This window comes from Ranitomeya variabilis, chromosome 2 (genome assembly GCF_051348905.1).
Source record: "Ranitomeya variabilis isolate aRanVar5 chromosome 2, aRanVar5.hap1, whole genome shotgun sequence".
Classification (NCBI taxonomy): Eukaryota; Metazoa; Chordata; class Amphibia; order Anura; family Dendrobatidae; genus Ranitomeya; species Ranitomeya variabilis.
Genome location: NC_135233.1, coordinates 59,603,713 through 59,616,286, shown reverse-complemented (window position 1 = coordinate 59,616,286; position 12,574 = coordinate 59,603,713). Strand labels below are relative to the sequence as shown.

The 12,574-nt window shown below is 38.4% G+C and overlaps 1 protein-coding gene across 10 annotated transcripts in view; it reads left to right on the top strand.

Annotated features, from left to right (window-relative positions):
• NRXN1 (neurexin 1) overlaps positions 1-12,574 on the top strand; it is a 1,786,277-nt gene that overhangs the window by 782,578 nt on the left and 991,125 nt on the right. For 7 of the 10 annotated variants that reach the window (XM_077282464.1, XM_077282462.1, XM_077282468.1 and 4 more), the window contains 2 exons: positions 9,058-9,261; positions 10,942-10,968. In XM_077282464.1, the coding sequence (XP_077138579.1) occupies positions 9,058-9,261; positions 10,942-10,968 (231 nt within the window). The remainder of the gene's footprint in view (positions 1-9,057; positions 9,262-10,941; positions 10,969-12,574) is intronic. The other 3 variants (XM_077282466.1, XM_077282465.1, XM_077282463.1) reach the window with 1 other exon arrangement.

Below are 12,574 nucleotides of genomic sequence, written 5' to 3'. Positions count from 1 at the left end.
GCCTGTACTGATCAGCGGTGAGAAGACGTCTCTGGGACTAAGTCCTGCTTTTTCCCTTCTGAGCATGCCCAAAGGAAGACCTCTCAGTGGAGGTCTGGGGTCACATGCTCAGGTACTGCAGCAGCTCCTATTGGTCCTCTAGGAAGGTCCTGAAGTTGCTCAGTTACTGTAGCAGTTCTCATTCGCATGGCCACACGACCATGCGCTAGTATACACTTGTTTACGTGTGTGTGTTGTGAGTGAAAGTCGCTCTTTAAACATCCCCTCCCTTGTGTTTGAATGCTCACATAAGGAGGATGATTGTAATCTAGCACCCGACTTTACCAACACTAGTACACAAACAGCGTCTATTGCTGTGACCGCCAGTGCGGCACCATGCGCTATCACCGTGCTTTCCTAACCCAAGTCTGGCTGGTTAGTGGCGTCCGCCAGTGCGGCACCGCATGCACTCTCATGCTACTTTATTTATTATTTCTGTCACGTGCGGTACTGCGGCCCTGTGACACAACAGGGTTCGCTTCTTTCACACAGGGTGAAGCTAACCCGTGTGTGTATCCTCATTGTACCACCATATAGTTTGTCATTGCTTAGCAGCAGGTTCCATCTCTGCACGGTGGATCCCGGGCTGCGAACGCACCTTATTCCTTTTCTCTAATTATTTAGTGCGTTCCGCTAGCCCTAACACATATATTACTAGAATGGGCTATAATGGGGACATTACACCAGAATGGGCATTATTACTGGAAGGGGCCCAGAATTGGAGACATTATATCAGTATGGGGACATTATTACTAGAATATTATACCAGGAAGGTCTCAGATTGTTGGACATTCGTACTGGAAGGGGCCAAGGATGGAGAACATTCTTACTGGAAAGGGCACAGGATGTTGGACATTATTACAGCACAGGGCCCAGGATGGCGGACATTATTACTATAAGGGGCATAATATGGGGGACGTTCTTACTGGAAGGATCCCATTATGGCGACATTAGTACAGGATGCGAGACATTATTGAAATACAGCGGAGGGCAACACATATGTCTTTATAGGATTTAGAATGCTACAAGCGCCCATATATCTGACCAACATGCATCTGGGGGCCTAGGTCCAAATTTTGTTTCTGGGCACATGAGGCCACTGGTTAATAGGATAACGACATGAAAATGCATTTTAGCACAACATCATGATGTCATGAGGCCTACTAATTACAGAAGGCACCAAAGATGCCGGCAGGCAGTTGGAAATTTGCAATTCTCTGGACCGGCTGCCACGGAGTACCAAAGTGGTCATTGAACCAGGGTCCTGTGAATCATTTTGCTCAACTCTGAAAGCAACTGATTATTTAAATTTCAACTTCATCTCATGTCTTTACCTCAATGTAACTGTCTCCTTGTATCATTTATAGTAATCACTGTTTCTTACCTCTGAGCAGTGAGGCACCCCATTGCTGCCTGTCTTCGATACCCATACCTGCCACCTTAGTGATTGTCCCTAGTGCAGCACTGTGATTATTACCTACAACTGGCATTAAAAAATATGGAGATCTTCCAGAACTAGGTTTTTTAATTTTTGGGGCCACAATTAATTTTTGTTTTTGGGCTTTATTAAAACTTTGACAACATTTGGGTGTTAACGGCTAAATGATGAGTTTTTCTGAACTCCTCTGTACTAATTTATGACCATTGACTACATCAAAGTTGAGCTGAACTTTGATGTGGTCATAAATCAGTTGAAAAGAGTTCAGAAAAAGGCAAATCAAGTGTTTCTGACAAATTCTCAGCTCATCTATCTCCAGCTAGTTATGTCCTGTGAAACAAGTCTGTAAAAGCCAAATGGTGCTAAATTTTTCAAGCATTTAGGAGAACAAAATCCCCCCTAAAGGTTTCCAAATTCTTTAATTGACACAACAACTGTATACAGAGAACATCTCTTTAATGTTATTTACCATAGATATGTCAGTATGAATAATAAATAGATGGATGCAATAATTAGATTACTGTAGCACTTTTTCTCTCCCATTACGTTGGGTTTCATGATTCTCTCTACAATCGTTCTGGCTATAACAGAAGTAAATAGACCTAAAGATATAATGCGACTCCGTCTTCTGCTTCTTGCTTTATGAAAGTGACATAAGACCACGGCATGCAGAAACTCTGCAGTGCTTCTGGTACACAATAGAGGAACACATCAATCAAACTCATCTCTCTACCCAAGTAGAATCGAGACACCTAGTCTAACATGCCATGGCAGCGTTTTCTGACGCTCAGCTGAAATTAACTCTTGCAATGAAATATTAATTTAATATTGAAGCTAAATGAAAACATTTTTTATCACCATCATAAGTGACATATTACAGACTGGACATTTTCTGTGTCTTGGGTGTCTAATATACCTTTTGTGCTCAGCTAATAACATGTTTCAGGCTTGATCCCAAAACGTTCATAAAGTGTTATTTTACACCACTAAAAGTCAGAAAGCTGAAGTGGAAATATGAACAAGGCTTCACTGTTAGAGTTAGCAGGTTAACCATATCCGTCAATAATGTAACTTAAAGAAACTAGAAAATAGTTGTATACTATATGCACATTATGGTTTGAGAGCAGATTGATACATAGTTTGTGGGTTAGGATTACATTTTCGTATATTAGTCATGTAATAGCCCGTTCTTTGTTTGATTAGATGTCCAGTGGGCAGTCTTAGCTAAATAGCTGTCCGGAATATTAATATTGATGGCCTAGCCATAGGAAACATCATCAATGTCTGATCCGTGGGGGTGCGATACCCAGCACCTCCGCAGATCAATAGTTCATGGTATTGGTGGCGACTGGCACAGCGCCATCAACTGTATAATGGCCATGGCTGGATATTGCATATCTACCCCCTATTCAAATCAATAGGAGCAGATGTGCATTGCCCAGGGCCGTCCTCTATTCCGTTGAAGGACCTGTGCTGCTCCATAACAGAGCAGGTCCGAATACCGCCAACAACGTGAGAAGCTGGTCATCGGAGGTGCCAGGTATAACATTCCCACCGATCAGACATTGATTACCTATCCTAGGGACAGGTCATCAGTGTTAAAATCCCGAACAACCATTTTAATGAATGTCTGCTGTCTCTATGTGCGTGCACTTTCTTGGGTAGTAATGGTTGGAAGAGGGAAAGGGCAAGGGAGGGGTGTAAGAATGCAAGCAAACTTGACTTTCAACTTGACGTTGGACACAGGCTTCTTCATATGTTCTTTCCTAAATTGTCTGTATAAAGTCAATTATGTTCAAAACGTTGTTCTGAAATGTATAGTTTGTTAGGCAGAAGCACTTGATCCTGCCTGAGAGTGCACACAGAGCATTGAGGGGGTGAATACAAAGCCTAGGAGCCTGTATACGGAGTGGAGTCTGGGCTTGCAGACTTTTTCTTTTGCCATACACAGTTCTGTGCATGTACTCAGACAGGAGCTGAGTTCTCCTGCCTGATGGAATTGCACTTTCCAAGCATTTTTTGAGTGGTACAATTGAGCAAAAAGATTTGCAGGAACCTTGTCCACCCCTCTCTTTATTGGTCACTTGGTGCCGGAATAAAGTCCTGCAAACTTTCTACTACCTGCGGTATATTCAACACCCATTCTAATTAGTTGCCCACCTCAATGTCAAGATGTGGTATCAGCCTAATAACCAGAACAGGCACACGGAAAGTTGCAAGCAGTAGGAGGTTCACAAGGCTCCGTTCTGGCAGCCACGGACTACAGATGTATTCCCAAAACAAGGTCCTACAATTCTTACCGGTGGTGGTCTCAGAAATCAGACCCTTACTCATTGGAAGAATGTTAGATAGGGCCTATCATTTAAAAAAAATATATGATGCAATTCAATTAAGGCCCCTTTCACACATCAGTTTTTTGCCGTCAGTCACAATCCGTTGGCTCGATGGATTGACGGATCGTTGCAGATTGTAAATAACTGATGCAATGGATTCGTTTTTTCTACGGATCCGACTAGTGGATCTGGCTAATTGGATCCTAAATAAATCGGAGCATGCTCAGTTAAAAAAATGGAATCTGTCACCGGATTCCATCATTTGACGGATCCTGCTCCCATAGATTTCCATTTGAGCAAATAACGGATGGCAATGGAGCTGTCGCTGTCCGATTTTTCGACATACACAAAAAATTTTACTTTGTCCGTCATCTCTGGCTGCTGGGCAAACAATTCTCAACGGATTCGGCGAACGATGGATGAAATGTGAGACCATATGTCGCAATCCGTCGCTAATACAAGTCTATGAGAAAAAAAACGATCCGGCGTCATCAGTCGCCGGATTTGTTTTTTTTCAAAATTCGATGGATTGCGACTGATGGCAAAAAACTGATGTGTGAAAGGGGCCTTAGTGCAATTCAAGAATAGTTAAAGGAGTTGTCTGGCCATAGGCTACAAGTATACAATTACACTATGTAGCTACAAACTTCTGAACCCTCATATCGTGCGCCCTGTGCGCTGTGAGGATTCTCTGGTGCGGCATCAGTAGTAGTGGTCGCGTGACCACAAGTGTGCGATTTGCATACATGCAGTAATGTGCCAACAAGATGGGGACGGTCTTGCTGAAGGCAAATGTATTGAGCAAATCCGCACATGTCTAGTTGGAATGTGGCCAGAAGTGTTCAAATCGCATACTTGAGGTCACATGACCACCCGCTCCCAGCGCCGGCCCCGGAGAATCCTCACAGTGCACAATGCACGTGATGTGAGGGATTCATGATAAGTCTGCAGTCACTCTATGTGACTATTGCCTAAGGCCGGACAACTCCTTTAAGGGTGGACAAATCTGTATCTTAAAGCTCTTGGGTCTGAATGCATCATTTTTAAAAGTTCTTACAAATGGTAAACATCATTTATAATATTGTTCTTTTTTAGCCCTATGAACCTACACTCCTACTCTACTGCCAAGATGCAACCACAACCTCCCCACCTCCTATAGTTACACCCCTGTTGTCCTGCATTGAGGGTCATCAGTTGAACTGGACTGCGTGTAGATTTATGTCAGTGGTTCCTATGTGATTTGCATAGATTTCATATTAGATGATGTTGGATTGTGGAACAAGTCTTTATATAACCTCATCAACCCAAGAGCTGCAGCAGGGAGCACTTATAAGAGGAGCAAACAATAACATCATTATCTCCTTTACTAAAAGTAAAAATGAAATACTATGTCATAGCCAGAGCTTCATAACTGTGGTGCTAACATACTATAACATAGACTTTTTTTATTACTCTGATGGTTTCCCAGACCTTTTTTTTTGCTTTACATTTGCTTTGTCTTCCATTTATTTGGCTTTATAAGAGTTTTAACACCCACAATTTATGGTGGTAACAACACGTACTTTTATTTATTTATTTATTTTATCTCGCTGCCATAAAAGTAAGCATGATTTATTCTGGCATTATGATCTTTCCCTGATTATACATAAAACAAAAAACATCCATCTAATCTCGGAGTTGTTGTTTTTTTTTTATGGAATGCAGCAGATGGAATGACAGATGTCACATCAATATAATTTGGCTCACACTCTCATTTCCATTGTTGAACACAGCAGGAGCCTTTCTTTAGGTTAAGACTCTCGTAGGTATACAATATATATATGCTGTAGGTTTTAGCCGAGGCTATATCTTCTCCCTAGTGCGATTGTAAATGCTGCCTTGCACTTTTGGAAAAGTATGAAAATTTGTGTGTTCATAGCAAAGAATGCCTCCCATGTGACGCTGTATTATTTATGTGAATGTATCTAGTTTATGTGATTGCTTCTCATCTAATATTCCATTATACTTTGTTTTCCATTTGTGGTCTGTATTGTGTCTGTTTGTAATGTCTATTACTACTATATTTGCTGTCTGTCGTTATTCCTATTGTGATAATTATTTGGAGCTTTTAGAGATAGGACTGTAAAGATGAAGACTAGGAACATCCATTCTGGTTTCCCAAGTGGCTTTGGTTTCATGCATTCCGCTATATGGTTATGATAGTATAACAAGACAAAACCATCAGAACTGACACTAGGGACCCCCATACTGATGTGTAAAGGGGGTCTTCACACTGTCCCCCAACAGATTAAGATGTGGGAAAGAAGGATCAAGTAAATTTGATTTTGGACTGCTGATCCCTTTATTCTCTAGAAGATAAGCCACCGTCAGGGAAGCCTGGCAGTGGCTTTATCTTAGGGAGCGCAGCAACTTTCAGCCAAGTGTTCATATACAGTGGGGGAAATAAGTATTTGATCCCTTGCTGATTTTGTACGTTTGCCCACTGACAAAGACACAAACAGTTTATAATTTTATGGGTAGGTTCATTTTAAACCTCATCATCAACAACAAAATACGTCTGACTGCTGTGCTTGCCAACAAGGGTTTTGCCACCAAGTGTTAAGTCTTGTTTGCAAGAGGAATCAAATACTTATTTCTCACTGCAAAATGCAAATACATTTATATAATTTATACAATATGATTTTCTGGATTTTATTTTTGATATTCTGTCTCTCAATGTTAAAATTAACCTACCCTTAAAATTATAATCTTAATCATGTCTTTGTCAGTGGGCAAACTTACAAAATCAGCAAGAGATCAAATACTTATTTCCCCCACTGTATATAATGAATTTAAGAGAGACCAAACAGTAGTTCAGTTATCAGCTATCTATTGTGTATGGGCTTATATACACATATATTGTGTATCCAATGCAGGCCTAAAGGTTGTGATGCCTGACATAAGAATCCAAATAACATGAAAGATAGGAGTCATAGTGTCTCTGGAGGCTATATACTCAGTATAGAACAGTGAATCACTTTTTTCAGGTGTAATAAACAGTAAGCATCATATACAGTATAGTACTTAATAATGAAAATGGAGTGTATGCATGATATAAGCAAACTGATGTGGTGCTATGGGACTCCTGGAGATTGGATGCGTCACTTATTGGTGGTAAGAGCCTGTGCTGGAATTCTCTCTCCATACACCCTAGAATGTTACCAATGATGGGAGGAAATAACTCAAACATTATGAAACAGAGAAAAAGAGCACTAAGATTGTTCATTTACACCAGAAGAAGACTCCCTTTCTTAGAACCTTAATCTAAAGCAATGGTTAAAGGGACTCTGTCAATAAGTTTTTGCCATCTAATCTGAGAGCAGCATAATGTAGAGTCAGATACCCTGATTTCAGAGATGTGTCACTTACTGGGCTACTTGCAGATGTTTTAATAAAATCACTGTTTTATCAGCAGGAGATTATCAATAGAGGACTAGTAAACCTGCAGTCATGTAGTCTAACCACACCCCCAGCACTGATTGGCAGTTTACAGGACAGGGTACACAGAAAGCTTCCAATCAGTGGTGTGGGCGGGGTTATACAGAGCTCAGCATTAGAGAACTGGTAGATCTGCAGCAGAAAAAACAAAGATTTTATCAAAACTGCAGCAAGCAGCCCAGTAAGTGATACATCACTGGAATCAGGGTTTCTGAACCTGCATCATGCTACTCTCAGATGGGGTAGCAAAAACCTGCTGACAGATTACCTTTAAGCTTTAGGAGCTGCCGAAGTAACAGTTACTTCCAAGCCCCGGGATTCCAAAGGCCCCTTTATCATATCATCAATCTATCAATCTAATATGGTAGATAGGTTCCAATCTAGGAGAGTCACATTATGATTTTGATGACCCTTGTTGATATATTTACACTGTCCAACTTTTACTTGAGTAAAGAAATAAATGAACCAACAAAAAAAATGTACTTCAGCGTACGCCATTACTGCAGAGGTAACGGTTTCTTCCAAGCCCAGGTGCCATAGGGATTCCAAATATATTAATTAAATTGGATAGAACATATCTGGGCTTACTGTAGACAGGAAGTCCTTTATTTCAAGGTTGTTTGCAAAGCATAAATCTGTACTAAGGAAACACTACTTGAGTGATACATTCTTTGTATTTGATGTTTACCATGCATCTCTTCTTATAGTAATAAAAACAAATAGACAGTGTAATCCAGCCGCTATTGGAGGCAAATGGTGCAATATTTTTTAATGAAACCCAATTGCAAATATGATTTTTAGCCCCAATTGCATGGATTTAAGTAAGAAAAAAGATTTGTCCCCTAAGGTGGACAATCCCTTTAAAGTGAACCTGACAGCTGAAACATGATGCCCAATCCACAGGCTGCATGTATCAGGCACTGACTATATGAACCCAGCTGGGCATGTTGGACTCTGCAACACTGCGGCGTTTTGTAGAAAAAAAATTATTTAATAGCCGCCGTGGACCGAGCCGCACTGTATTATAGTCAGACAGGCTGATCCCCAGTGCCTTCTCCCTGCCTGCTGCCAGGGATTGACAGGTGTTTGCCTACATGTGCACAGAGACCTGTCAATCCAGGCCAGCAGACGGGACGAAACTGCCAGGACCCATAGGTCCATCTATTCTATAGCACTGCTCGTTTAAAGCATTTTTTATCTGAAACATTGCAGTGTTTGAGTCCAAAATGCCTGGCTGATTTCATACATATATGTATGTATGTATATATATATAGGCTGCCCATGGATTGGGCAGCATGTATCAGCTGTCAGGTTCCCTTTAACTTAATGGAGTATTTCTATCTCCAAGATACCATCCCAATATGTAATAGGTGTAATAATAATAATATAGGCAAATACCTCCAGTTACAAATGTAGTATAGTTCTTCTGATTCACAATGTCGCTTATCCCATGTGCAGGGCATTGCAGTAGCTTAGGTATCTATGGTTACGACCACTTACAACTAATGGTCACTATGTGAGTGGATGTAACCATGGATAGCTAATCTTCTGCAATGCCCTGCACATGGGGTAAGTGACATAGCAATCAGGAGAACTATACTACATTTCTAATTGGAGGCATTTGCTAATATTATTATTATTATTACAGCTACTAAATATGGGGATAGGACCTTGGAGATGGAGGTACTTTTTTAAGCAATGGGTCTGTAAAATGTACAAAAATGTGAAATTATCGAAATTAATTGTAAAGAATGATCTTTTCTTTTGCAGAAGCAACAGTTCTAAGCTATGACGGAAGCATGTATATGAAGATTCAGCTCCCCGTGGTCATGCACACAGAGGCAGAAGATGTGTCATTGCGTTTCCGCTCTCAGCGGGCTTACGGTATATTAATGGCGACTACATCCAGAGATTCGGCAGACACCTTACGTTTAGAACTCGATGCCGGACGTGTAAAACTAACGGTCAATTTAGGTAACGCTAAAAAAAACCCAAAATCCCAAAATTAACTTGTCTACTCATTTCAGATCACTTTTACTCTTGCTTGCTCTCACATCATTTCCTTTTTTTTTTCTCAATTTCCATTTTTATTACTTACATTCTTTATGTTTTTCTTTTGCTTGCACAAAACACAAATCATAACAGTTAAAAAAGAGAAGACAAAAAAAAAAAATCTTTGTTATATACTTTCCAAAGAGTTCTTACAAAAAGTCTATGTGAATTTCTTTTAAAAGAGTTTTTCTTTTTCCTTTTCGGACATTATTATACTTCTTGTGCTTCTCTTTTTGAACGATCTACAATATTTCACACTAAAAACTCATTTGGCTTATTTTTTCTTTTTTCTTTCGTAGTTGCATTTTTTAAGTTTTCTATCAAAAGTGAACAATAACCCTTCAATGACCAAGGTCTGCGGCCCTTAGCAAACAGTCTGGAGAACATCATCCGCGCAAATTCTTACACAAAATAATGCACTGATGGCTCTGAATAAAAAGCAATTGAAATGAACGATTAGAATATATAAAAAATATATATGTAGATTTTCCTTACATACAAATTTATATTTCTTTATGTTCCGCATTCTACATAGAATTTTCACTTTTTATTATATTAATGACGATACGAAGGTAAACTAGAATTTTTATTGAATTGTTGCAATTTTTGTTTAGATGAAAGGAAAGAATTGAAAAAATAAAAAATACATATTATAGCCTTATTATAGTAAAAAAAAAAATTTTTGGGAAATGGAACACATGATATATTACGCTGTAGTTTTGAACATATTTTGGATAGAAACGTGAATATATGGCTGAAACATTGATCACGTGCATCTTTTAAGATGCCCCTTTGCCCCTTTAGTCTATTAGGACCCATCACTGCAGTTATATTTTGCAGCAAGATGTGTGCGAGTTTTGATCCCAGACTGTTTGCCACCACTTTTCTGATGCGGTTGACGACACATGACAAACTTTGCTACATGGGACTGAAATCTTAGTTTTAAAATATATGTTCTTCCCAATGGACAAAATATGATTTGATTGTGAATACAGATTTTTTTTGTCAACAACAGATATTAGAAATAAAATATATATAATATTGTATATTTGTATTTGATTTTTCTTATTTTATTTATTTTATATTTTTTATTTATTGTTACCTAAGCATTAAAAAAGTAGTATTTAATATGTAATATTCCTCCAGTGCTAAAACTGATCGTTTCTATTTCTCATCACAGACATATTTTTTTCCTTTGAGGTAGAACATTGCCGGTCAAGATGGCCGATCTTTTTTGGCAAGCCCTAAACCCCCATTGTGACGGAACTTAAAATACCAAGTTTCTCAGTTGTTTATTGTTCTGGCACATATGGGAAGAAAGTGGCTGCCAATCTTGATCTACATCTTTGACTGCTTTTCTGAATTCTGAGGTTTGTCTCCATGTAGCACAGTTGGATTGGCCAATATACTTTAGTTTCAACTTGAAATGTTTAAGAGAATTCTGTGTCTTAAGAGTTTTAGTGGCACAAGAATACATTTCTGTCGAGTGGCCACCTGTGCATGTGTCTGTCCCCGGAAGGGTGGACTGTAATTTTATTGGATGTCTGCAGCTAATACCTTGAAGGATAAATTTTCATTTCTCATCTATTCTTCCCTATCTAGACTGTATCAGGATTAACTGTAATTCCAGTAAGTGCCTATTCAACAATTATTTATTTATTTTTCTATTGTATTATATTATAACTATGGAATTTTTTAAATATTTTAAATATTTTTTTTTTAAATACATTGTTTAATACTGTTTATTGTAACTATTATTATGCTATGACTTAAAAACAAACAAAAAAAAAAACTAAAATTTAATGCATGGATTATATTTGATATATTTTGTTATATTTTCTCCTTGAGTTCTTTAGTTGATTAGACAGGAAATGCGGACTGTGACTTTATTTTTACATTTTTTTAACTGGAACATTCTTCAATATTTTTTTTAACGCTAGATTTTTACATTTTTACATTTTCCAGTGGAATAAACATTAAATTATCAAATAGCAATAAAAAGTATTACAAAGAAAATTGTTTACGAAATCGAAAAGCCTAAAAAACTACAAAATTAGTGTAAAATATTTTTAATAATGACTGTTCATTACTGAATTATTAAATAGTTTCTTATTATCATAATGTATTGATTAAAAAGTATAGCTTTTGTTAAACAAGATTATTGCTTTCATTGTTTAATGGGTTTGTTTTTCATTGAACGATGATTTCTTCTTTAATGGAAACAATCCTGTTAAACTTTTCTCAGGCAAAAAAAAAAGATTTTTATTCAAGTAATCTCAGCAAGTTTTGAGGCTATGTTTACTTTTGAAATCGGTTTTGTGTTCATGAATAATTGGAGAAATTATGCCTATCTTTCAGCAGTTATCCAGTGTCTACTCTACTAAAATCGATGTAAAATAATAAATAAATAAGGAAAGTGCATTTTCTTTATTTTTTTTGCAATAAACGGAATGGATTTTCTAATACGTAGCTGTTTGAATCTAAATTGTATGCCTTATTTTTGGTATTATTCTTTTTAAAAAGCCCTATAGTGAAATTTTATGTTTTCACTAAATCCATATATGTGTGTATGTAATATAGTTTGTGTGTGTTAATATAGTAAGAGGGGGAGACACCAAGAGAAATAGGGTCCGGTGTCCGGTGGAGAAATGGGTCTAGGTGAGAGGTATAGGAAATGCTCACCTATTTGGGTTGTTTGACCCACAACTGTGAAATTAAGGTATGACAGCCACTGCAGTACCCTCTATTTGGGAGATCCCTCCGTGTAGAACAATTGGTAGGAGAACAATAAGTAGGAGTATAGAAGTAGTAGTCTGTGCTGCTGTGCTTCCAACTTGTTCTCAGGTAGTAAGCTGAGAACAAGTGGAAGCACAGCAACACAGCCTACTATTTCTATCCTCCTTCCAATTATGTGCTAATATACTCACCTATCACTGTCTTCTATGGGATCCAGCTACGTTCAGCTCCTCTTCTCAGTGACTTCACTGCTCTTCAGATTCTTCAGGTCACTCTGCACTCTATGTGACCTGGAAGTGGCTTTTAAAATGTAAGCCTATGGAGTGTCAGAATGAGACACCAGATGCTTACATTGTAAAAGAGACTTTCAACACACACGTAGATTGATCAGGAGAGTCTGAAGAGCAGTGACAACACTAAGAAGAGGAGCAAAATGGCACAGCTTACTGGAGAAGATGGCGATAGATGAGTATATTAACACATTCTAACTACAGTACAC